The sequence below is a fragment of the Erythrolamprus reginae genome, chromosome 4, assembly GCF_031021105.1.
Source record: "Erythrolamprus reginae isolate rEryReg1 chromosome 4, rEryReg1.hap1, whole genome shotgun sequence".
Taxonomy (NCBI): Eukaryota; Metazoa; Chordata; class Lepidosauria; order Squamata; family Dipsadidae; genus Erythrolamprus; species Erythrolamprus reginae.
The window spans coordinates 70,965,782-70,993,390 of record NC_091953.1 but is presented as its reverse complement, the minus strand read 5'-3'; the positions used below and the strand labels follow the sequence as shown (position 1 = coordinate 70,993,390).

Genomic DNA, 27,609 nt, shown 5'->3' with positions numbered 1-27,609 from the left:
TAGAAATTAAGTAGTTTTAATTGATATAATTTGGTTTTCTTTTCCTTGGGAATGACATGGTTATGATAATATCTTTTGAGATTTGGATGATAATGTAGGGATAATTAATATTTAAGAATAATTTTTATTTTGAAAGGTAATTGGTGTAAGATAAGGGTGAAGAATTTTTTAAGAAGTAAATAAGGATGTATGACAATTGAAAATAATCACTTTGGCTTAAATTTAATAACAGTGAACAGGAACAGTGGTCGTGACCCTCTATATTTAACAATCTTTTGCTGGTAAGCACTATCCGTTCTCTTAACCATGTTACCACTGCAGCCAGATGATATGATTTCCAGTCTGGTAGTCCAAAACCTCCTGTCTTCCTTTTATCTTGCAATAATTTTATTTTAATCCTCAACTATACATTTCTACCACATGTCCATTCAGTGAAGCAGTGGAAGTAATGTGCCGGTGTCTAGAGGCTGTTAGGGTCTGGATGTTAGGGTTAACAGGAATAGATGAAACCCCAATAAGACAGAGTGGCTGTGATTTCTGCCTCCCAAGGTCACCTCCATCTGTCAGTCCATCACTCTTGGGCAAAACCCCTCAGAGAGGGTCCACAACTTGGAAGTCCTCCTCGATCCACAGCTGACTTTAGAACATTATCTTTCTGCTGTGATGAGGGGGGCGTTCAGCCAGGTTCGTCTGGTGCACCAGTTGCGGTCCTATTTGGACAGAGTCTCTACTCACAGTCACTCATGCCACCAGTGTTGGTAATGACCTATAAAGCCCTACATGGCATCGGACCAGAGTACGTACGAGACCACCTTCTGCAGCACAAATCACAGCGGCTGATTAGGTTCCACATAGTTGGCCTTCTCTGGGTCCCGTCAACAAAACAATGCCCTCTGGTGGGACCCAGGGGAAGAGCCTTCTCTGTGGTGGCCCCAGACCTCTGGAATCAACTCCCCCCAGAGATTCGAACTGCCCCTACCCTCCTCGCCTTCTATAAAATGCTGAAGACTCATCTTTGCCACCAGGCGTGGGGGAATTAATCTCCCGCCCTTTTTTGCTGACTTCTATTATGTTTATGTCCAGTTGGCCTGAATGTGTATGATTGTGTAGTGGATAAGTCTTTTATAACAGTGTATTTTAAATTAGATTTTTAATTTTTTAACATTAGATTTGTATTTATATTGTATTGCTGTTATGTTGTGAGCCGCCCTGAGTCTTTGGAGAGGGGCGGCATACAAATCTAATAAATTATTATTATTATTATTATTATTATTATTATTATTATTATTATTATTATTGTTGTTGTTGTTATTGTTATTATCATCATCACCTCGAGGTTTGACTACTGTAATGCTCTCGATATGGTGCTGCCTTTGAAGAGTGTTCGGAAACTACAGATTGTGCAAAATGCAGCAGGTGAGCGATCATGGGCCTCCCTAGGTATGCCCATGTCTCCCCAGCACTCCACAGGCTGCATTGGCTGCCGATTAGTTTCAGGACGCAATTCAAAGTGTTGGTTATGACCTATAAAGCCCTACATGGCATTGGACCAGATTACTTATGGGACTGCCTCTTGCCGCATGAGTCCCAGCGACCATCCAGCCTTCTCCAGGTCCCGTCAACAAGACAATGTCATTTGGCAGGGCCTAGGGGAAGAGCCTTCTCTATGGGGGCTCTGGCCCTGTGGAATCAGCTCCCCCTAGAGATCGCATTGCTCCAACCTTTCTTGCCTTTCGCAAGAATCTAAAGACTCATTTGTTCCATCAGGCTTGGGGCTATTAATTACTTGCCCCCTGGCTGATGAATGAAATGTATGTTTGCTGTGTGAATGGGAGTGATTGATTTTTAATAAGTTTGGGTTTTAGATTAGTTAATTTTATAGTTAATTGGATTTAAGATGTTTTCATTGTGGTTTTTTAAATATATGTTGCAAGCTGCACCAAGGCCTCGGAGAGGAGTGGCATATAAATACAATCAACCAATAAATAAAATTTCAAAATTGATTTATCTAAATCTGTGTAAAAAAAATTCCCTATTTTTATTGGAGTAGTTTGAAATAAGAAAATAATTTTTGTAGCAGATTCATTTTTATTGTGGCTATTCTCTCAATTAAAGAAATTTGTAACTTAGACCACATTTCCAAATCTTCTTTTATCATCGAGCATTTTGCTGTCATCCAAATCCCTAGGTATTGAACTGTTTTTGTTATCTGGATTCCCAATATACAGTGATCCCCCGCTCGTTGCGAGGGTTCCGTTCCAGGAGCCCCCGCAACGAGCGGGTTTTCGCGAAGTAGCGATGCGGAAGTAAAAACACCATCTGCGCATGTGCAGATGGTGTTTTTACTCCCACAGCGCTAGCGAGGAGCCGAAGATTGGGGGCGGCGCGGCTGTTTGCCGCCGGCATGGGGGGCTTCCTAGCAGCCCCCCAAACCCGGGTTGGGGGTCCGGGGGGCGCTGTCTCTCGGCGCTTTCGAGCTGAGTCCGGGAGCGAATTCGCTCCCGGACTCGGCTCGAAAGCGCCGAGAGACAGCGTGGACAGGCCCGTTCCTTGGCGCTGTCTCTCGGCGCTTTCGAGCCGAGTCCGGGAGCGAACTCGCTCCCGGACTCGGCTCGAAAGCGCCGAGAGACAGCGTGGACAGGCCCGTTCCTTGGCGCTGTCTCTCGGCGCTTTCGAGCCGAGTCCGGGAGCGAACTCGCTCCCGGACTCGGCTCGAAAGCGCCGAGAGACAGCATGGACAGGCCCGTTCCTTGGCGCTGTCTCTCGGCGCTTTCGCTCCTCGAAAGTGCCGAGAGACAGCGTGGACAGGCCCGTTCCTTGGCGCTGTCTCTCGGCGCTTTCGCTCCTCGAAAGCGCCGAGAGACAGCGTGGACAGGCCCGTTCCTTGGCGCTGTCTCTCGGCGCTTTCGCTCCTCGAAAGCGGCGAGAGACAGCGTGGACAGGCCCATTCCTTGGCGCTGTCTCTCGGCGCTTTCGCTCCTCGAAAGCGGCGAGAGACAGCGTGGACAGGCCGTTCCTTGGCGCTGTCTCTCGGCGCTTTCGAGCTGAGTCCGGGAGCGAATTCGCTTCAGGACTCAGCTCGAAAGCGGCGAGAATGAACGGCGTGGGCGGGCGGCAGCGAGGAGTTTGCGTGGGCGGTGGGGAAACTCCTCGCTGACGCCAGCAAGAGGGGGAAGACCCAGGAAAGCCACCCAGCAGCTGATCTCCCGGTTGCCATCTACGCATGCGTGCCCATAGAAAAAAACGCACGCATGCGTAGATGGTATTTTGACTTCCGGGTTGAAAAATCGCGAAGTACCCTGTTCGCAATGGTTGGGGACGCAATAAACGGGGGATCACTGTATTCTCCAATTCCTTATCCTGTTGCTTTGTAAGTTTATTATTTTTGTTTTGTCCTTATTAAATTTAAACCAGCCACTTTACCAAATTCTTCTATCTCCTGCAATAGTTTAGGTCCTGAATTGTGGGTATCTTCAATAATAAATACCATATCATCAACAAACGTTTGACTCGTATTCTTTAAAAAAAAATTAAGTCCTTTTATTTCTAATGATAGAATAAACAATAGAGGGGATAGCGGACATCCTTATCTGACACCTTTCATCATATTTATTGTCTCTGTCATGTCACCATTAATCATAATTTTTGGAATTTGTAAAGAATATATTGCTTCATTCAGTTTAGTAAATTTGTCACCAAATTGCATACATTTTATTTGTGTTGTGAAAAATTTCCAACCCAAATTGTCAAATGCATTTTGTACATCTACAAATATTAATGCCAATGTTTGTCTGAATGGACTTTGTAGTATTCTAATACATTCATGACAATTCTTGTGAGGTAACAAATTTGTTGATTTGGGAGAAAGCCATTTTGGTCTGAATGAATAATTTGGTTTAATATCATTTTTAGTCTTTCTGCCATGATTGTCATAAATATTTTATAGTCCATATTCAGCAATGAAATTGGCCTTTAGTTTTTTTGAAAAAGTTTTTTATTTTTCTCCACATTAAAAAACATGCATAACACATATACCTTCAATACTGATCCATATGTTTATATTACAGTGGTACCTCGATTAACAACCACAATCCATTCCGGAAGGTTGGTTGTTAACCCAAATGGTCGTTATCCGAAACAATTTTCCCCATAGGAAATAATGGAAATGGATTTAATTGGTTCCCAGCCCTTATTTCCTATAGGGAAAATTGGAAATTGAGGATTTTTTTCTCTCCCCCCCCCGCACCCATTGTCCCTCACTCCTGCCCCCCTCTCCTTACCTCTTTACCTCTTGCCTCTCTACCTTCATCCCCTCACCAGGGGAGCAGCAAAGCGTTGCTTCGGCTATGGCAGCTGGTGGTGGTACCGGCAGCTCCGGCAGCTTCAAGGAACAGCAGCACCGGGGACATTACGTCCATGCCCAGGCCCCCAGGCCCCTGCCCCCACCACTGCCCCAAAAAGAAGCCACCACTGCAGCTGCAGCTGGTGTCCTTAAAGAGAAGCTGCCGCCGGGGCCAGCAAACTCAGTGCCTGCCTCGTCATAGACGAAGCAATGCTTTGCTGCTCCCTGGCGAGGGGACGAAGGCAGAGAGGCAAGAGGTAAAGAGGTAAGGAGACGGAGAGTGAGGGACAATGGTTGTAACATTTCGAATAATAACCAAAAACGAGCAAACTCAGCACCTGCCTCATCATAGCCGAAGCGACGCTTTGCTGCTCCCCTGGCGAGGGGATGAAGGCAGAGAGGCAAGAGGTAAAGAGGTAAGGAGAGGAGAGGAGTGAGGGACAATGGGGGGAGGGGTAAAGAGGTAAGGAGAGGGGGGCAGGAGTGAGGGACAATGGGTGTAACATTTTGAAGAATAACCAAAATTTCTGTATCCAAATTTTTGCCTAAATTTTTGGTTGTTATCCGAAAAGTACGCTAACCAAGGTGTTTGTTAACCGAGGTACCATTATTATTATAAAGATTAATAAAATAACCTGAATTACATTCCAAATTTTAATTTCAATTATTCAGTCTGTCCAAGTATTTATTTAAAATGGCTAATTTTGATTATATTAAGTGACAGACTGGAAAAAATTATCTCAATTTTTACTTCTTATAATCACAGTCCTAAATCTTTATTTCTGTTTCCATTCTGTTATAATTTAACTTTCAGTATGTTATTTATCTAATGCTACCTCATTTGTCTATTTTTGTCATCAGGGTTACACCAATAATATTTCTCATATCTTTTTATCTCATTTATATTAAGTTAAATATTAAGCTTTATCTGTGTTCTTTTTTAAACCATGCATAAAATTTCACCCAAACTTTGTAAAACTGTTTATTTTTATGTGAAAGGACTGCCCTTTGTTTGCAGTGCCGCTGTGGCATCCTTTTTCGTAAAAATAACAATGTTTATTTTTACGTGAAGACCTCCCTTTGAAGGAGCGGGGGAATCCCTCCCACGAAGAGATTCTGGGGGCAGATCCTTGATGTCACCGGCAGGTTGCTAAGGATGCCAAGGAGATCACTTCCTGGATTTCACGGCATCCTTAGCAACATGCCGGTATACGTGACATCAAAGCTCCGCCCCCAGAATCTCTTGGTGGGATTCCTCGTTCGGGTACGGGTTCGGTTCGGGTTCGGCCAAATTTTGCCTAAAGTTCATCCGAACTTGCCGAACCCGAACACCGTTGGGTTCGCCCATCACTAATCATCTTCCCTGCTCTAATTAAAACAATTTCAATCCCACAGAATCATCATACCCTATTCTAAAGAAAAGAAAAAGGCACTGAAAAACCAGTAAAAACTTCTGCCCTATTCTAATTATAACACTTTCAATCCATCAATTCGAGTCCTTGGAGAGGGGTGGCATACATATCTAATAAATTATCATCATCATCTTCATCATTATCATGTCCTATTATAAAAAGAAACAAGTCACTTTACAGCCAGTGCAATCACCTTCCCTACTCTAATTATAACACTTTCAATCCAATAAAACCATCATACCTTATTCTATAGGGGAAAAAATCACTGTAAACCCAGTGAAATCATCTGCCCTGCTCTAATAGTGACACTTTCAATCTAATAGAAGCATCATACCCTATTCTAAAAAAGCAAGAAAAATAAGTCACTGTAGATCCAGTGGAATCATCTGCTCTACTCTGATTATAACACTTTCAATCCAATAAAATCAACATACCCCATTCTGAAAAAAAGAAAGAAAAAGAAAAAAGAGAAAAAATCATTAAATTAAAAATTTAAATTAAATAAATTAAAAATATAATCAATATTTCTAGTTATCATTATTCCCTTTTCTTTAACTTTAAAAAAAATATCAGCAAATATCATTAAGAATGTTTTCTATTTCCATGCTTTTTCTTTTTGTATTCATCATAGTTTATCTACTTATAGTTCATTTACTTATATAATTCCATAGTCCCTCTCATCTATATTTTTGAACCAACAATATTACCAAATTAATCATTAATCATTAATATTAATCATCCTACCAGACCTAAACATTTTCAATTCAATTTCATTTTTAATAATATTATTTCATAATTCTAAAAATTTTCCCATCGAAATAATTTTAGACATCTCAAAAAGTAACTTAGTTGATTATTTCATATGCAACTCAATTAAAATCCTAATCTTTACATTAATCATTAAAGCTGATCAACCCTACCAAACCTAACCATTTTCAATTTTCTTTTGACAATATTTCATTATTTCAAATTTTTTCCCACCAAGAAAATTTTATGTCTCAAATGTCTTAGTTATACATTCAATTCCATTCAATTAAAATCTAAATCTTTAATTAATTCCCCCTCATTATTTCCCAATTTGTTCCTAAATTCCCCCTCATTAATTCCCAAATTGTTCCTAAAAATTTAGTTACATTTTCCTTAAAATAAAGTCCAATTTAAAGTCCAATTTAATTTAAAGACTCATCTAAGAGTTTTTAAGTCTTCATTTAAATCCTTTAGTAAAAATCTTCTTCTTTAAAAATCCTATCAGCATCCATATTGGCATTTCGTATTCCTTGATCCATACTTGCCCAGATGACACTCCAATCAGTCTCAAGTCTGTCTCCACTGAGGCTATCCAATATGTCTCCAGTCTATCTCCAATGGGATTAACCAGCATATTCTTCAAATTATATCACCTCCCAGCTTCAAAAAGATTTCTTCTAATTGGCCATAATCCAAAATAGAGCTGGGTACAAGGTTCTTCCCACAATGTAGATGAATAAAGGGCAGCTTCAATCCTTCCAGCAAAGAACAAATGTAGAACCATCCGGTATAAATATGCATCGTAAAAATTCCTTGTAAAAGCTCCTCTGACCAGAAGGTGGAAGTTTATTATCATAGTTAATTATTCTCTTCAATGGTTACAAAGGGAAGAGACATCAACAGAAAAAAACCCTAAATAAATCCAAATAAAATCCAAATTATCTTTAAAATCTTTAAATATCCTTGAAGAAAAAAAAGGAAAAACAACAATTCCAGGCAATTGCTACAATTTTACAGCTTTCTGCTAATCGCCCCGTAATTGAACAGCCACTTCTGCACCAATTATCGGCATTTCTGCTTCCAGGAGTAAAAAAAATACAAACAGTCTTTAAGGTCTCCTCTGTCTCTCTGCACTCACCAGCACACCGCTTAAAACATTTCTGCACCTCGCCAATGCTTAAAAATTATTCTCATTCCAGATATTTCCAGGCTTCAATCTCTGTGTTGCGTTGTCTTGTGCGGCTACGTTGGCCAGACATGGTGGCCTGGCTGACCTTGCACCACTATTGGTGCGAGACTGGGCTGGTTCGCCTGGGGGGGGCATGCCGACCTCCAACCAGGCCCCCGGTAGCATCCCCTGTGTCACTTCAGGGAGGTGAGAAGAACCGGGACCCCCAGACAGTGGGGATTTGGGGCTTCCATCGTGAGAGCGAGGAAGCCCCGTGGCGCCACGGCCATTGACCCCACCCCTCTTCCATCAACAATATATACAAGGTATTTTTAAATAGTGTTTAGCTTTTATTTTTTCCTAAATTGAAAATAATGAGTTCCTTATGATATGTCTCTGAAAGTAGCTATGTATTTTATTTCCTCCATATTAAATAAATGTGTGCCATCCAGCTATGGGCTATGAGCTGGAACACTAAATTGCACTCGCCGCTGCGGCTCGTAAGTTCTTGCGGGACCAGCGCAATTTTGCTGCTGCCCCTGTGGAGATGGCAAAATTGCACCCGTGTTTCAACGAGGTTTTACCTGCGTGATTTTGCTACCTCCACAGGTGCAGCAGCAAAATTGTGCTGGTCCCACAAGAACCTACAAGCCGCGGCGGCGAATGCAATTTAGCGTTCCAGCTCATAGCCCACCACTGGTGCCATCCAATCTGTAAATCATGTCCTTCTAATATTAAAAGTCTCTTACTTCTCAGCAAAATCCATTCCTTTATCCATGTCCTTGCTGCTGCTTGATAGTACAGCTCACAATTGGGGAGGTCAAAGCCACCCCTGATTCTCGCATCTTCAAATTTATCCTACGTCTTTTCTCTTGCCAAATAAATTTCCATTTTATTTTATTCAAATCATTGAAGAAAGTTTAATCAATTTTTATTGGTATCGTTGAGAATAAAAACAATGTGTGATAGTATATTCATCTTAACCAGCGCAATCCTACCAAATAGTGCTAGCTGAATTTTTTTCCATTTTTCTAAGTCTCTTTCAATCTGCTTTCTGTCTTACGTACCATAATTATCTTCTTTAAGTGTTGTACATCACGCTGACAATTGAATTCCCAAATATCTTTCTTTTTTCTTATTTGTATGTCTAAAGACTCCGTTAGTGCCATCTTTTGCTTTTCTATCATGTTTTTTACTTTCATTTTTTTCTTATCCTTATTTATTTTCAGTCCTGCCACTTCTCAATATTTTTCAATTTGGTGTAACAAATTTATTTATCTATCTATCTATCTATCTATCTATCTATCTATCTATCTATCTATCTATTTCGACTTCTATGCCACCCAATCCCGAAGGACTCAGGGCAGCTTACAACAATATAAAATACAAAAACAATAAAAAGAAGTCAAATGTACAATCTAAAACAATAAAACCCTAACTAAAACCCATAGTTAAACTATCCAGTCAGCATGTATGCATACCATTCATACAATTTGGCAATGATGGTTGTTCATTCATGGCCCCCGGCCTGCCGGCAAAGCTAGCTCTTTGTGGCCTTACATTGGGGGGGGGAGTTGATACCATAGAGCCGGGGCAGCAACAGAGAAGGCATTCCCCCACGGTCCCGCCAACCTGCATTACTTAGTCGATGGGACCTGGAGGAAACCAACTCTGTGTGCTCTTATTGGTCTCTGGGAGGTATGCAGGAAGAGACAGTCCGCTAAATAGTCTGTCCCTGAGCCATGTAGTGCTTTATAGGTAATAACCAACACCTTGAATTGTGCCCAAAGACTAATAGGAAGCCAGTGCAGCTCACAGAGCATAGGTGTTATATGGGTATACCAAGGTACACCCATGACAGTTTGCGCGGCTGCATTCTGCACAATTTGGAGTCTCCAAACACTCTAAGGATAGCCCCATGTAGAGCGCATTGCAGTAATCAAGACGGGAGGTGATAAGGAGCTGAGTGACTGTATGTAGAGCCTCCTGGTCTAGAAAGGGCCACAACTAGTAAACCAAGCAAACCTGGGCAAAGGTCCCCCTCACCACAGTCAAGAGATGGTGATCAAGGCTCAGCTATAGGTCCCCCAAGGTGCGGACACTATCTGAGGGCATGAATGTTTCTCCCCCCCAGAATAATGGATGGATTGATCGAATAATCCTTAGGAGGAAATGCCCATGGCCACTTGGTCTTGTCTGGGTTGAGCTTGAGCCTACTGGTCTCTATCCAGATCCTTGGCCCTGAGTCGAGTGGATCTTCAAGTATAAACCCTAGATCATCAGCAAATATTTGTAATTTATATTTATATTTTTAAATTTTTATTCCTGTAATATTATTATTTTCCCATATGCTCCTATTTAGTACTTCTAAAGTCAGGATGAATAACAATGGTGATAATGGGCATCCTTGACTTGTTCCTTTTGTGATGTCTACTTTGTTAATCTTTTCTTCTGCCCTGTGCTTTATATTCCTTTGTTCCCGGAGTCTGTGATGTGGTCAGCTGGGCTCCGAAATATGGCGACCACAAAACAGCGCTGAGCTGCTTGTTTTTCACACCAGCGCTGCAGCGTGTTGTTTGCTGCCTGCAACGTGCTGTCTTCTGCCTCGTCTCGCCATTATTTATATTAGGAGGACGGAGGACAGAGGAGGACAGAGGGAAACTTGGAACCCCGGAAGGAGTCGGTCTTGTCCCAGCCCAGGAGGTTTTCGCTGGCCCCCCCTGCTCCACGGCATTTATTTTGTAACATCTTTGCCACAGCGATTCCATTGAGGATAGGGAGGGGGCTTAGAGCTCCAGGAGAAGGAACCCTGTGCCCAGTCTGTGCCCAGCCTAGGAAGATCCTGTTGCCCCCTGCTCCGCGGCGTTTGCTTCAGACTGTTATTGCCATGGAGTTTTTGCTGCAGAATCAGCTGGGGCGCGGAAAATGGTGGCCGCCAATTACACTGAAGCTGCCTGCAGCCCTTTTATCTTCTTTTGCTGAGCTACGGCGTTCAGAGGCTGAGAGGCTGAGCTGAATTATCGAGCCTGTCAAATTGAAACAGCCAGACCCACCAGACACACTAAACTGTTTTAGAAAGAAACTGAGACAGCCGAATTGAGACAGCCGGTGCCGCCTGTCAGACCTGTCAGACCTGAGACGCCGGAACGCTAATTGGTGGGAGTGCCCGACGTCGGAGGACCTGACAGGTGGGGGGGGGGGCCTGCATGGAGGAACTGAATGGGCCGCCAATGAGGAGAAGGAGGTCGGGGAGAAGGCAAGGAAGTGGAGGAGGATGAATATATTGTGAGCACCAACGGACTATACTGTGGTTGCATAGAGGCTCCAGATACCGCTGGGATCACAGAGGACTGGAAATGTTAACTGAACTGGAAACTTGGAAATATTGCAACATTAGAAGAACAAAAGCGACTGTGGACTCAGAGAAAAGACCTGAGAGTGCCGGCCAGTGGCAGTGGCTGGCACCAAAGAACAATATGCCAGGACTTTTTTCTGAACATCGAACCTCTTTTCCAGAATACACCTATTAGAACTGACTTGATGTCAATTGATCTATTTATTTCCTATATTTTAGCACTTTACTATGAACTTTTTCTATCTTCTATTTTATATTTATATTTTTTGATATATTTTATTAGTGTTTTTAATTATTACTAATTTAATCTATTTTTAATATTACTGGGGGGTTTTAATTAATGGATGACTGGGGTGGATGTCATAATTTGTATGGGATGAATGATTAGTATGAGTGGGATGGTTGGGGTGGGTGGGGCTATGGTATGGATGAGATGAATGGAAATAGTATGATAGATTTGGCCCACCTGACGCTGGGGAGGCAGGAGGGGAGAGGGCACCAATCTCTGGGGTGACAGAGGGTTGGAATATTCCGGTGTTGCTGGGGACAGGCAGATATGGCGGGGGCCATGGAGTTAACCGTTCCAGGGGAACAAGGGATCATTGCTTAATAACGATCCCTTGTTCTGGCTCCGTGAGCTCAATCTTGGACACTGGTGATGAGTGTAATTCTGGCCCCGTGGCGGCCCCGACTCTCTGGAACCAGCTCCCCCCAGAGATTAGAACTGCCCCTATCCTCCTTACCTTTCGTAAACTCCTCATAACCCACCTTTGTCGTCAGGCATGGGGGAATTGAGATATCTCCCCCGGGCCTATATAATTTATGAATGGTATGTTTGTAGGTATGTCTGTTTAAAAATGGGGTTTTCTTAACTATTTTAAATTTGAAATTGTAAATTATTAGATTTGTCATGAATTGTTTTATTGTGTTGTGAGCCACCCCGAGTCTACGGAAAGGGGCGGCATACAAATCTAATAATAATAAATAAATCAAAAATGATTTAGCAACTTGGAAGAATTTGCAACTATCATTTTTAGGCAGAATTTCTACAATTAAGATGAATATTTTACCCAAAGTTCTATTCTTATTCCAAGTTATTCCGATAAACCCTGGAAAATATTTTTTAAAAGAATTAACAAGAATAACAAAAAAATTCATATGGCAAGATAAATAACTAGAATAAAACAGTGTGCAATGGAAGATATAAAAGAAAGAGGGGGTCTCGCCTTTCCGAATTGGAAATTATACTATCAAGCCGCTTCTTTAATTTGGATTAAAGAATGGCTTACTTTACAAAATAGAAAGTTATTAAATCTAGAAGGCCATGATTTAATGTTGGGTTGGCATGCTTTCATATGGTATGAAAAGTATAGAACACATTCCTACTTTAAGAGACATATAATTAGAAAGGCACTTATAGATGTGTGGACCGGTATAAAGAAAGATTATTTTTTAGTTTTGCCAGATTGGATATCTCCTACAGAGGCTATAAGCCATCAAAATTTATTACAACAGGGTAAGATCTGGAAATATAAGGACTTAATAGATAATCAGTGGAATTTTAAAAAGCGCCAGGACTTGGAGTCAGGTATCGTAATAGACTGGTGGCAATATGCGCAAATAAAGTCTAGGTTCCATGAAGACAAAATAACATATATACTCAGAAAGGACAATAACATCTTAGGCAAACTATTAACAACAAACCAAAGAAAGTTGATTGGAAAAACATATACATTTTTAATTAATTGTAAAAATATGGAATGGACATTAAAGGATAATATGATCAGTTGGTATATAAATTTAAACAAAGAGGTAGACTTAAATATTTGGGAAAAGGTATGGACATATAATTGGAAAATAACAAAGTCAACTTCCTTCAAAGAAAATCAAATTAAAATGTTTTATACATGGCATCTGCCGCCAAGTAGAATTTCAAAAATGTTACAAACCAATTCACCCAATTGTTGGAAATGTAAAATAGAAATAGGTACTTGCTATCATACATGGTGGACATGCCCAAAAGCAAAAGAATATTGGAACCTAATAGTAAAATGGTTAAAAGAAATAACACAACACGAAATCAAGAAAACACCAGAACTCTTTCTATTAGGTATTTCAAATAAGAAGTACAAAAAAGATATATATTATTTAATAACTCATATATTAGTAGCAGCCAGGATAGCTTTTGCTCAAAAATGGAAAGAAACCGAGACTCCAAAAGAAACAGATATTCTTAAGAAAGCTTTAGAATGTGCTGAGCTTGATATGATGACGAGAAGTTCAGGATTCTATGATGTTTGGCAAAAGGTATATGTTTGGTGGGATACAAAGAAAAAGAGATAATTTTATCGTTATATTATTTTAAACATATCAGCATTTAGCAGTTATATTGTAGTAGATGATAATTATTCACAATATAAATGTGAACTCCTTTTTTCTTCTACTCTTATTCTTTTGTCTTTTTTTCTTCCTTTTTTCCCTTTATTTTAGCTCAATTTAAGTTAGAATTTTTACATATGTTGCTAAATATTTTAGATGTGTTTTTATTTACCACTTTATGATTGATATTTTTAAGTATTTTATAGATGGTGTTAAACAACGACAATATTTTTTCTTTTCATTTTTTAAATGTTTAAATATAAAGATGACTTCTACTCTGAGGGGAGCGACTGTAGCTCCACTAAGTGTTGCATGTTATGTATGTCATGTTTGTCTATGCAATTTAATAAAAATATATATTTTTTTTAAAAAGGAAAAACATTTTTTGCAAAAGCAAACTTTGTTTGTGGAATTAGAACAGCGTGGAATAAATATTCCTGAGTCCCAGAAGATGTTGTTAGTGTTAAATAGCCTTAATGAAATTTGGGACATTGTTTCTGCAGTGTTTGAACACAAACCAGAGCAGGACTTGTATTTCAAAGCATGTTTGATCGCAGAAGGGAACAAATGCCATTTTAGAAAGAACCAGAAGAATAAATTCCTGAGATGGGGGGGGGGGGGGGGCAAAGAGCAGGGAGAGAACAGCAGAAAATTCCATAGACTGGCTATCAACAGATGAGGTGTCTGAAAAGAAGCAAAAAGCAGCAGAAGGGATCAGATTACAATGAAGCAACAGAAGCATTGCTTCGTTTGTAGCAAAGAAGGGCTGTTTGCAAAGAAAAAGCTGTTTGCAAAGTAGAAATTATTTGCAAGGAGGACAGCCCACTGATGGACAAATTTCTGTTGCAAAAGTTAGTAATTACAATAGCAAGACAATTGGTTAATAGACAGTGGGGCAAATCAAACAATTGTTCTAAATTGTTTTACAGGTTACAACTAGCTGCTCGATATGCAGTAGCCTTAGCAAATGGACAGAAGGCTAAAGTAATTGGCAGAGGAAGTGTGCAAATTCCATATCTGGAAAAGAGGTTTCATGACATATTATGTGTACATGAAATGGAGCATAATTTCCTGAGTGTCTCTAGTTTAGACAAGCAAGGATTTGAGATCACATTTGTAAATGAGAAGTGTCTCATAAAGAGAAATGGAAATGTATGGGCACAGGGTATAAAAGAGGATAATCTTTATGTATTGCAGGGGGAAAAGTTCAATGTGCAGAAACATTTAGAAATGTTGCATAGCATGATTCATGTGTTCATCTCTTGCGCAGAAGGCTTGGCCATGTTTTGCAAATAATGGAACAGTATGCAGAAGGGTTAAATTTAAAGGGATGTAAGGCATATTTGGACTGTGCAGAATGCAAAGCATCAAAGTCCAAACCATTCCCAGTGAGCAAAAGTAGCACAAGGCAAACAAGAGCTCTAGAACTGGTACATGCAGATTTGATTGGCCCAATGCAAGTCAATTTGGGAGGAGCAAAGTATGTGCTGGTCATTGTAGATGACCAGGTTTGGGTTCTGCTATTTACTAAAGAGTAAAATAGAGATGCTACAGAAGTTTAAGCAATGGGTGGGCTTCATATAAAGAAGGTATAAACAACGTATGTCAGCTGTAAACTGACAAAGGTTCAGAATTCATGTCAATAAGTTTTTAACAATGGTTAGACAGTTGTGAATAAAACACAGATGCACAAATCTGTACATAGCAGCCAAGGACAATGTTGCGGAATGGATCCTTAGAAATGATGTAAGACTTACTGCTAGAGGATTCTGGTCTGAGTAGGTCATACTGGGGTGAAGCCATATTGACTGCTAATTATTTAATTAATAAGTTGTAGAGTTCATCCATTAATGATACTCTATATGTAGTACTATATGTGAGGAAACCACCTCTTGCACATTTGAGTTTTTGGAAGTGCTGTGTGGGTGCATATTCAGTTAGAAGAAAGGGAAACTTAAGTTCTATGGTTGATGGGCCTGGCGCTGCTGCCGGAGGACTCCAAGCTTGTTTGATGTTATCTACAAATAGTTTTAATGGGGGAATAACATCTGACTCCCTTTCTAGTTCAGTAAAGAGGCCAATAGCTAGGACAATGCCAACGGATGGAGCCAAGGACTTGCCTGTAATCCCTAAATTGGCAGTTACCTTGGCCTTATGTAATAAGGTCTTAAACAAGGTTGGCTTAAAGAGCCCAAGGTAGATTGGTTGTTCTGGAATTGCCTCCTCATCCTCAGAGAAATCATCATTATGGAGGCCTTTATCTTCCTGTGCCACAGGTTTTCCCAACTTGGCCTGAATAGGCCACGGCTGCAGTTGACCACATTTTCTGGGCCAGGGCCCTAACAGTGGGTTTAATCCTACTGATACTCATTCATAAATACTAACAACTTAACTCAGACTCATCTCTATCTCATATATCCACCACACACCACAAACAACAAGTCGTCAAAACACCAACGCCTGCTAAACTGCAGGTACTACCCCCCCCATCCCCTACGCTTCCTTTCCCCCACCCAAATCTCATCTCTTCACATATCTACTAATTACTATAGTACTTTACTAATTCCACCTTCAAATCAATATATGTATTAGATAAAAATATATACAGTTTAAACTTTGAATGTAATACGGCTATGTATAGTTCATTCCTTTGAATTGACAAACATTAAGTAATATATGCTATTGATTTTATTTGGATATGTGTCCTTTTCCATTTCAATTGTAAATCTTGAATGTAATAGGATTATGCTTAGTCTAATATCATGAACTGATATATATATACTACAGATACTAATTGGATATGTGCATTCTTTTTTTTTACCCTTCTTATTTTCTGTACTCCCTGTTCCCCATTCCCCTTTCAAGAAATCAATAAATTATATTTTTTTTAAGAAATATTCTCATTGAATATTTCATTTGCACAACTATTCCATTTGCACAACAGAATATGAATTGATTGTCAATCAGTGTTGCTTCCTACATGGACAGTTTGATTTCACAGAATTTTGATTTACTTGAAGATATATTCTGTTTTTTAAGTGTTCCCTTTATTTTTTTGAACAGTATATAAACACACATACACATACACACATACATATATATTATTTTAAATGAAATAATTAACTTGTCAAATCTATAAAAATAAGAAATGTCTATAAATCATTACAAATGTAGAATCTTCAATATACCAAATTGATTTAAACATATACAGAATTGACATGAAAATAAATTCTTACATGGGCAGAAGCATATGGTAACAGTTGTATTTTGTCCAGGATAGAGAATTCCAGTATGTAAACTAAATTTGAAGATACCATCATCTACTGCTTTGCCTGCAGCATCAAGATCAAATCGCCAAGTAAGCTGTTTCTTTGAGATATTTTTCAAACACAGTTTCTGCAGAAAGAGATGAGGTAAGTCACATGATGTGGGATGGGCTACTTTATGAGTAATTAATAACACAAAAAGGCATATAATCAAAATATTTGTGTGTGTCCTCTAAATTTCAGGCATATTTTCTCCAGATTTTATGAATGTTATTGAAAAATACCAGTTATAATATTGTACAAAATTGTAGTTGGGTGTTCAGATTGCTAATTAAAACGAGTGACATAAAAGTAATAAATGCAAAAGATTTTTTCTGCATGAATTTTGAATGAAACCTTATTAAATGTACTGGATCAATCAATACAACTGTAGAAACAGATTACTCATTTGATGTGCATGTAATAAATAGAAAAATTGTTATGCTCAGAATCAAGGTTTTAGAAATCCAAACAAAATATATTTCAGATGCATTTCAGATGCAAAAGATACTTCAGCTTTACTGAAGGAGGACTGATCAGATAACTTTTGAAGCAATAATTCCCAAAGGGAAGGCCTTTCCTATCTCTATGGCAGCTGTAAGAATTGAGTTTAGTATTTATTGATTTGATTTGATTATTTGATTTGATTTGATTTGATTTGTATGCTGCCCCTCTCCATAGACTCGGGGTGGCTAACAACAATAATAAAACAACATATAACATTATTTGTTTTGTCAAGTATGTATTGGTGGTATAAGATATAATAAAATTTATATACGTGATACTAGTACAGTGATACCTCGTCTTACGAACTTAATTGGTTCTGGGAGGAGGTTCATAAGGTGAAAAGTTCATAAGACAAAACAATGTTTCCCATAGGAAACAATGTAAAGCGGATTAATGCGTGAAAGGGAAAAAAAATCACAAAAACAGCACTCCGCTGGGCACCGCCGCTTGGCTGTCACCTTTTGAAATAACCGGGCGCTTCTCGGCATTCTCCTGAACGCCGATCCTGAAAAGTTAGGCAAAAGTTTGGGTTCGGGAGGCCGCCGAGAAGCGCCGCCGCCCAGCTGTCACCTTTTGAAACAGCTGGGGGGCTTCTCAGCATTCCCTCAACGCCGAACCCGGAAGTTCAGCAAAAGTTCAGGTTTGGTGTTCGGGTTCGTAAGGCCGCCGAGAAGCGCAGCCGCCCGGCTGTCACCTTTTGAAACAGCCGGGGAGCTTCTCAGCATTCTCCTGAATGCCAAACCCAGAAGTTCGGCAAAAGTTCAGGTTCGGCGTTTGGGTTCGGGAGGCTGCCGAGAAGCGCCACCACCCGGCTGTCACCTTTGCAGAAGAGCCGCGGAGCTGTCGGCCGGTCAGGAGGCTCAAACGGAGGTGGGGAATCCCAATAGGGAATTCAATGGGCAAAGTTTTGATGTCACGAAGACGTCCTTCCTGGAGTCCATGTTTCGGCTGGCCAGGAAGGACGTCTCCATGACGCCAAAGCTCCACCCATGGAATTCCCTATTGGGATTCCCCACCTCCGTTTGAGCCTCCCGACCGGCCGACAGCTCCACACTCTTCTGCAAAGGTGACAACCGGGTGGCAGTGCTTCTCGGCCGCCTCCTGAACCTGAACACCGAACCTGAACTTTTGCCGAACTTCCGGGTTCTGTGTTCATGGTGGCGGGTTCATAAGGCAAAAAAAGTTCGTAAGAAGAGGTACAAAAATCCCGAACCCCGGGTTCGTATCTTGAAAAGTTCATAAGACGTGGGGTTCGTATCACGAGGTACTACTGTAAAAGAGAAACATTAGGACAGGACACAGAAGGCATTCTGATGCACTTACGCACATCTCTTACTGACCTCTTAGGAATCAGGAGAGGTCAACAGTAGATAGTCTAAGGCAGTGAAGGGCACCAAAATGTTTACTACCACACTGTGGGCATGGCTTGTGAAGGATGCCTGCATTTTCTTTCAACATCTTTCAGTGCAAATTGGGTGCTCTGGGGTGGAGCTCTATTTTCACTACCCCCACTGTGTTCCCCCCACCCGTCTGGGCAGCAGCCCACCCCTAGTCTTGGGGGGTTAGGTGATGATACTACAGAGTCAGGTAGTGAGTTCCAGGAATCAACTACTCGGTTACAAAAGTATTTCCTGCAGTTGAATTTAGAATGGTTTACTTTAAGTTTGTATCTGTTGTGTGCTGATGTGTTGTTGTGGTTGAAGATGAAATAGTCGTTGACAGGGAGGATGTTGTAGCAGATGATTTTATAGCCTATGTATAGGTCATGTTTAAGATGACATAGTTCTAAGCTTTCTAAACCTAGGATTGTAAGTCTAGTTGTGCAGGGTATTCTGTTGTGAGTGAAGGAGCTTCTTGCTTCTCACTTCATTCTATTAAAAATGACTTTATTTATTTGTTTGTTTGATTGATTGTTTGTTAGTTTGTTTAACTTCTATGCCACCCAATTCCTGAAGGACTCAGGGCAGCTTACAACAAAAGTATGGGTACAAAATAAATACATACAAAACAGCAAAAGAAGTCGAACATTATCTAAGGTTAAAACATTAACAAACTAAAACTCCATAGAAAAGTTATTATAAGAAATGGGGTCACACTCATATACACATGCACCATTCATACAATTGGCCATCAACAATGTAAGTTTATGGCCCCCAGGCCTGCTGGCAAAGCCAGGTCTTCATGGCCTTGTGAAAAGCCAGCAGGGTGAGAGCAGTACGGATATTGGGGGGGAAGTTGGTTCCATAGAGCCTGGGCAGCTACAGAGAAGTCCCTCCGCCATGGTCCCACCAACCTGCATTGCTTAGTAGATGGGACCCGGAGGAGGCCAACTCTGTGAGCTCTTATGGGTCTCTGGGAGACATGCGGCAGGAGACAGTCCTGTAAATAGTCTGGCCCTGAGCTATGTAGGGCTTCATATATAATAATCAACACCTTGAATTGTGCCCAGAGACTAATAGGAAGCCAGTGCAGCTTGCGGAGCAGAGATGTCATATGGGTGTACCAAGGTACACCCATGACAGCTCTCGTGGCTGCATTCTGGACTATTTGTAGTCTCCGAACACTTTTCAATGTAGAATGCACTGCAATAATCAAGACAGGAGGAGATGAGGGGCTGAGTGACTGTGCAGAGAGCCTCCTGATCCAAGTATGGCCACAATTGGTATACCAGGCAAACCTGGGCAAAGGTCCCTCTGGCCACAGCTGAAAGATGATGGTCAAAATTCATGTGCGTCTAGGAGGACACCCAAATTGTGCATCTTATCTGAGGGGGACAATATCCCCCCCCCAAAGAATGGACGGACAGATTGAATAGTCCTTAGGAAGAAATGCCCACAGCCACTTGGTCTTGTCTGGGTTGAGTCTGAGCCTGTTGCCCCCCCATCCAGATCTTTACAGCTTCCAGGCACCGGCACATCACATCCACCGCTTCACTGAATTGGCATGGGGTGGAAATGTATAGCTGGGTATCATCAGCGTACTGATGATACCTCACCCCATGGCGTTGGATGATCTCGCCCAGTGGCTTCATGTAGATATTGAACAGCAGAGGAGGAGGAAGCGTTAATCAATGCCTGGCTCCAGCCATGTGTCACCTCCCGACTGGCCGAGATCAGCCATGAGGGGCACTGGTCTAGTAAGCAGGTGGAGGAACACATAGCTCCCATGGCCTTGTCCACTTCCTCAGGGGTTATCAGGTCTAACTCTTCCCAAATGATGGAACTAAGACCTGACCCTGTCACCTCGGTCTGTATTGCCCAATTGGAGTCCAGATCATTCTGAATCTGAGTGACTTTATCTGCAAGAAACTGAACAAATTCCTTAGCCTGCCCCTGCAAGGGCTCCACCCATTCCTCCTTATTCAGGATGGAATGGGTCACCCCAAAAAGGGTGGCTGGGCGAGAATCTGCAGATGCAATAAGGGCGGTAATGTATGCAGACTTTGCCACCTCTATCGCCACAAGGTACGTATTAATATCAGCTCTTACCCATGCTCTGTCAGACTCAGAGTTACTGGCCCTCCATGCTTGCTCTAGGCGTCTCTTCTGGTGCTTCATCCTCAGGACTTCCTTAGAGAACCAAGGAGATCTCCAGGGCCTGTTACCTTGAAGAGGCCACAGAGGCACAATCTGGTCCAGAGCCCCCAATGCGATTGTATTTCATGCCATTGCTCAGCTGAACTACGGACAAGCTCCCTCTGAAACCCATCCAAGTCCATTAGGTGCCTGGGGCAGAACCTCCTAATCGGTTCCGCCTCCCTGCAGTGGGGAATTGGTCGATCAAAGTCCAGCCTCAACAAGGAGTGGTCTGACCATGACAAGGGTGTGGTGACTGCACCCCTTAAAACCAGATCATTTTGCCACTGCTCTGAGAGAAATACCATGTTGAGTGTGCATTCCCTTCTATGAGTTGGACCCTGAATTACTTGGGTCAGGTCCATGGTTGTCATGGAAGCCATGAACTCCTGCGCTGCCTTTGAGGTTTCGCCGAGTGATGGTAGATTGAAGTCCCCCAAGACTGCAAGTCTGGGGAACTCCACCGCCAGCCCGCTCACTGCCTCAAGCAGTGCAGGCAGGGCTGTTGCAACATAGCTGGGAGGTAGATATGTTAACAGCAAACCCACCTGAACCCCTAAGTCCAATCCCAAGAAGAGAGATTCACATCCAACAATCTCTGGAGCAGGGGCCCTGCAAGGGCTTAGAGACTCACGGACGATGACGGCCACTCCCCCATCCCTTCTCTGGTGTCGTGGCTGATGCAGGACCAGAAACTTGTCTGGGCACATTTCTGAGAGAGGAACACCTCCCTCAGGCCCAGCCAGGTTTTGGTCACAGAAGCCAGGTCAACCCCCTCCTCCAAGAGTAAATTTCGGATCAAAGGGGCTTTGTTGGCAACCGACCTGGCATTGAGTAGCAGCAGCCTGAGACCAGGGCCCTGACTATGTCTGCCACCAACTACACAGGATGAGACCGGGGGCCAGAACAGGGAATCACTTCCAGGCAGTGAATCCTCATTCTCTGGGAGATGCCTACCTCTCGGCTCCCACCATACCTGCCTCTCCCAATGATGACCATAATACCCTGGCTCTCCACCCCATCCGGAATTGCTCTCACATCCCCACTGGCATCTCTTCTTCTTGGCAGGTCAGTCTCTCCATACATACAAGCTCGGGGGTTATATCCCGGGCCCCACCCACTGCCAGCAAGGGGGACACAGGTCTTCACCCCTGGACTCCACATTTTGTCAAACTACTCATTCCTCTCCATCTGAACAAAAGCCATTCACTCCAACATTCAACCCCATATAATTAAAACAATAAATTGATTAATTTAATTAGTAAAAAAATTCACCCAACCCCATCCCCCAATTCCCATCCCTCCCTCCCTCCTAAAAAATAATAGCAGTTTAAAATGTAATGATATAATTTAAAATAGGCATCTGTATAACAAAACAGTCCTTGGTCCAATCAAAATCTGAGAACCAGAAAAGTTCATTCTAATAGCTGGTAATTAATTAGGATTGTGTAAACAATGATGATAATAGTCAGGATAATCAAGATAATCAGGATGGTTCAAAAAAGGAGTTCTAGTGAGGCATGAATAAGCGTCTCTATCCCAGATCTTCTTATGATAGAGTCTATTGAAGCTTCTAGAAGTCCAAATCTTTCATCAACTCCTCCCTCACAAGTTAAAGTGCCAGCTGCAATAAATATAAACCACATCAACCAGGCAAAATGGTTCATATGGAAAAATCCCTGCAGCAATTGAGATTCCGCGGACAAAAGGAGAGCAATAGTTGGAAAATAGCGGAAGGGCTCACTCACTTGGTCTCTCTCCCTCTTAGTCTCTCTCACTTTTTTGATTTCCCCTACCACATGATGGCATGTTGAGCAGAGGGGCAATCTCTTGCTGGTGAACAGCTGATTTTGCCACCACATTGCGTTCTTCTCCGGGGCAAGATGCCATTCCCAGACCTGCTGGAATGGGCTGGGAGTGTGCCCCTGCACCCTGCACATACGTGCACACCCTGCGTGCACACGCCCTCACACAGGATTCAGCTTCTGCACATGCACAGAAGCCAAATCTTGCATGAGGACACATGTGTGCGAGATTTCTGGGTTTTTTTCACTTCTGTGCATGCGCAGAAGTGAAAAGAACATGGAAATAAGCAAAAACAAGGTAAGTGGCTACTCACCACTGCCCGCTGCTGTTCGCCCAACTGCGCCTCTCATGGCAGTTCCCCTCCGCCCACTTCCCCACCGCCTGCTCCCCCCTTGCTTGCTTTGTCATGCCGCCACCCACTCGCAATTGTTCACTCCCCTCATCTCTCACGGTGGCTCCCCCCACCCGCTCTGCCAAGCTGCCGCCTGCCGCGATGCAAGTGGCCCGCCTGGCCCTTACCTTGCTCCAGTGATCTCCTGCAGGGGCACCGAGAGCATGTAGGCCGGGTGGCCCTAAGCTGCCACTTTTGCCAACTGCTGCTCTTGCCAGCTGCCCTTCTAGGCACTGCAGCAAGATTCCAGCTGCTGCACATGTGCAGCAGATGAAATCTCATCGCCGGATGTCCTTCCGGCAGCAAAAATTGTTGATTTCTTTTCTTCCATGCATGCGCGAAAGCAAAAAACCCAATAATTTTTCACTGGAATCACTCCGGTTGCGCGTGCATGCCCAGTGGCAAGGGAGCGAGGCTACATGCTCCATTTCCGCCGCCAGAACAGTGTTTCCGACCATTTCGGGTCTTGCCCACCACTGGTTCTTTGAAAGTTTGATCCTAGATCTAAATGGGCAGCTAAGAACAACCCAAGATGATCCTCGGATGATCATCGATCTTCCTGGGAAGAGGAATCTTAAGGATTGCAATTCCCAGTAGGACCGGGGGAAATCAGGTATCCATTTTTCCTCCCAGCTGTTTGATTATTATTTTTTTTACCACACTTGAATTTTAACTATATGGTTCAGTATATATATGCATCTGTGTATGTTTTGTGTGGTATGTTTCTATTCTGCCACCATACAGGAAACAAAAGCAGAAATAGAATCTAAAAAAAAATATGCAGAAATAATGTGAGCAAAATATATTACCAGCATTTGAATTACTACTCCTTGCTAGAAAAACACTACATAAACAGAATTATAGAACAACAGTGTGGCACACTTCCCTATAATATGTACCTACCTTTATATTACTGCTGTCACTTATAACACCCATATTGATACATTTTACACTATGTTGAAAGATGAGCTCTGAAGGATAAATATGCAGTGGTGGCTGTAACACTGTAGAAAGAAAGAAACATATACAACTATTTTAACTTAAAGGGGACAGACCTATTCCATTATACATGGATTAAACCTGGATGAAGTCAGCAATTTTAACTAGATTTGGAAAATAAAATAGAACAGAACAGAACAGAATAACAGAGTTGGAACGGACCTTGGAGGTCTTGTGGTCTAAACCCCTGCTTAGGCAGGTAACCCTACACCATTTCAGACAAATGGTAGTTCAACATCTTCCGTAAAACTTCCAGTGTTGGAGCATTCACAACTTAAAATCAAACAACATTCACATGAAGAATGCAGATTTCAAAGATTTAGTTCAGTGGTTCTCAACCTGGGGGTCAGAACCCCTTTGGGGATCGAACAACTGTTTCACAGGGGTTGCCTTAGGGGTTGCCTAAAATCATGGGAAAAGACAAATTTCCCATGGTGTTATGAACTAAAGCTTCTATTCTTGGAACATATTTTTACAATCCGACCAATCAGGTGTTTACAGTGGGGGTGGCCCTCTGACCTTTCTGCCAAACAGCTTAAAGCTCTGTTAGGAAAATTGGTGCTAGACCTATGGTTGAGGGTCACCACAACGTGAGGAACTGTATTAAAGGGGCTGCGGCATTAGAAAGGTTGAAAACCACTGATTTAGTTTATTTGAAATGGCAAGAAATACACCCAGTTATGAACAAAACTGGATATATCTTTCCCCAGCTCACTATATAGAAAAATTTTGGGGGGTACCATCAGCTGCTTCGAGTGAAAAGAATTCCCCCATAGTGTGGCAGGCAATCCCTCAGTCATCTCTCGCTCGCACTGCTCTGCCCAGTCTCTGCTCTGCAACTTGCCTGCCTGAAGCAGTCTTCGCAAGCTGGCCGCAGGAAGGCTGTGTGGAAGGCAGGCAAGCATGTTGGGGTGAATGGAGTAGGGAAGTCAGGATGGGCAGTGTGGGGGAGGCAGGGGCAACTATGTAGGGCATGACTTTGCAGGTTTACCTGGCAATTAGATCAGGGGTGCAGCACTACAGGCAGGCAAGCTGCAGAACAGAGACTGGGCAGGGCAGGGCAAGCAAGCAGTGACTAGGGACCAGTTCAAGGGCATGACCAGCCAGCGGTCACTGATGGTTTGGTGAGCTAGGCCACATGTCCTCGCGAACCAGTCCATTTCATCCCTGGGTACCATGATGGGGAGATAAAATTGAAGATCTATCCAAGCTGATCTCAATATAATTTCCTTAGCAAACTAAATCAATAAATATGCACACAATTAAGTCAGGACCCAAGTAGAAACATCTCCTAAGATTATGTTGTCTACCAAAAGCAACAATAGTTGTTGTTTCCCTGGTGTGATATCCAGAATCATCTGAGGAAAAGCAACCACCTTATTCTGCCTACTGAAAAGACTAGAGATAGCATTGCTACTATTTGATTGCATAATTACAGATTTTCATTACCATGATTTTGGGCCTGCAACTGAAGCTGAACACAGCAAAATTAATGTGAAAACTAATGCAATCATTTAAACTGGGTGCTCTTGATGTGAGTGAGGTCTATGAAGAGATGGAAAAAAATATGGGAAAAAACTTATTAAGCTACAGGATACTCTCATAATCCTACAAATTGTGCATAAAAAGAAAGTAAAGTAAAGACATACTAAATATGCTGTTTACAAAGAATAATTTTATTCATAAAAAGGCTATAATAGTTACTGCAAGTTAAATTGTGTTCATACAAATGGTTGGTTTTTTATCGAGTGGTATACATATGAAGGTAAAAATTTTAGCTTATAGCTTTTTCTGCAGTGTTTAATCTGTGAACATTTTCGCTTGATGCTTCAGCAATAGACAGCTATCACATGTACATCCCATCTACCATGATACCGTGCCTCAAATCTTGGTGGAATGGCTCACCCTGCTCATCACTGACTGCACCAAGATTGTCTCGGAAGTTAGCAAGATGGTTATGTAAAAAATGCAATTTGAGTAACTACAGTTTTGAAACTGTTCTGTCTGGGTGCCCCCAGACTTCAACACCAACTGGAAAAAGCAGCCAGACACGCTGGTAAAAGCAAAAGCACTTTATAGTTTGAAAAATAAACACAGAGAAAAACCTGTTCTTCCCAACAGGCAGGCTATGAGACTTCACAGCAGAGTCCTGAGGGCCAGACAATACAGCAGACTTCTTGCTGGCACACCCACCACTGTAGAGAATAAGACCCACACCTTTCCCCCCCAAGGTTTCAGTATTCAAAGTCACAAACCAGAATTCCAAGACGCCAAAGATCACAGCCAAGTCCCAGGACTCCCAAAGATAATACTCCACAAGCCAGGAAGGGTGGGTCTGCCTTTTCAGCCTTTCCAGAGAGCACCACACCCAAACCCAGCTGTTGCCTCTTTAGTGCTGAAAGTACCTGGCTAATTGTCCCCTTCGTTGTGTTGCTCTTCTCTGCCGGAGATCGATTATTGCTTGTGCATTTTCATCTAAGGAATCCAGGCTGCTTGCTGGGGAGAGCTCCCTCTCGGGGGACTCTGGCTGTCCTCCCTCTCCCTCAGCCTGAGATTCCTCCTCCCCATCTGCCTGAACCTCCTGTTCCTCCTCCTCCCCCTCTGAGCAGGAAGCCGGCAGAGGATCAGCCGTTCCCTGAGGGGCCTCAGACGGAATCACAACAGAAACGAGCATGCCTAATTAACTATTAAAAAAGCTCAAAAATCAAACTCAACAGAAATTGTATTACAAATTGTTTCCCAGTGTACTGTATATAGGCAAGAAAGTAATTTATGGCATCTAGACTCCAAAATTATTTTCTAACTTGTAAATTTCAATATCTAAAATTATTATGTCTCAACAAAGGGTATTTTCTTGTTACTGATTTATGTATTAATAATCATATTTGTTTGTTTGTTTGATTGATTGATTGATTGACTGACTGACTGATTTATATGCCATCCTCTGCGTAGACTCAGGGCGGCTTACAACATTTCAATAAAAATACAATATCTAAAACACTTCTAAATCCAATTAACAGAAATAATTAATTTAAAATATTTTTAAAAGCTAAACATTTAAAAGTCGAACATTCAGAAACATACTACAGTATCCTACACATTCACTGGCCAGAGACTAGGGTCTAGTGACCCCAAGTCTGACAGCATAAATACATTTTCAAATTCTTACAAAAGGCAAGGAGGGTGGGGGCAGTGCAAATCTCTGGGGGGAATTGATTCCAGGGGGGCGGGCTCCCCACAGAGAAGGCGCTTCCCCTAGCACCCACCAAGTGACATTGTCTAGTTGACAGGACCTGGAAAAGGCCAACTCTGTGGCACCTAACCGGATGCTGGGATTCATGTGGCAGAAAGCGGCCCCGCAAGTAATATGGTCCCATGCTATATAGGGCTTTATAGGTCATAACCAACACTTTGAATGGGTTTGGAAACCAATTGGCAGTCAGTGCAGTCAGTGGAATGCTGGAGAAACATGGGCATACCTTGGCAAGCCCAGGACTGCTAGCGTGGCTGCATTCTGCACAGTTTGTAGTTTCCGAACACTTTTCAAAGGTAGCCCCATGGCAGTAGTCAAATCTCGAGGTGATAAGGGCATGAACGACTGTGAGCAGAGACTCTCTGTCCAA

At 42.2% G+C, this 27,609-nt stretch overlaps 1 protein-coding gene across 1 annotated transcript in view; it reads right to left on the bottom strand.

Annotated features, from left to right (window-relative positions):
- CFAP47 (cilia and flagella associated protein 47) overlaps positions 1 to 27,609 on the bottom strand; it is a 1,022,460-nt gene that overhangs the window by 755,645 nt on the left and 239,206 nt on the right. The window contains exons 23-24 of the mRNA XM_070750589.1: positions 23,891 to 23,991; positions 16,640 to 16,799 (exon numbers count right to left, since the gene is read on the bottom strand). Of these exons, the coding sequence (XP_070606690.1) occupies positions 16,640 to 16,799; positions 23,891 to 23,991 (261 nt within the window). The remainder of the gene's footprint in view (positions 1 to 16,639; positions 16,800 to 23,890; positions 23,992 to 27,609) is intronic.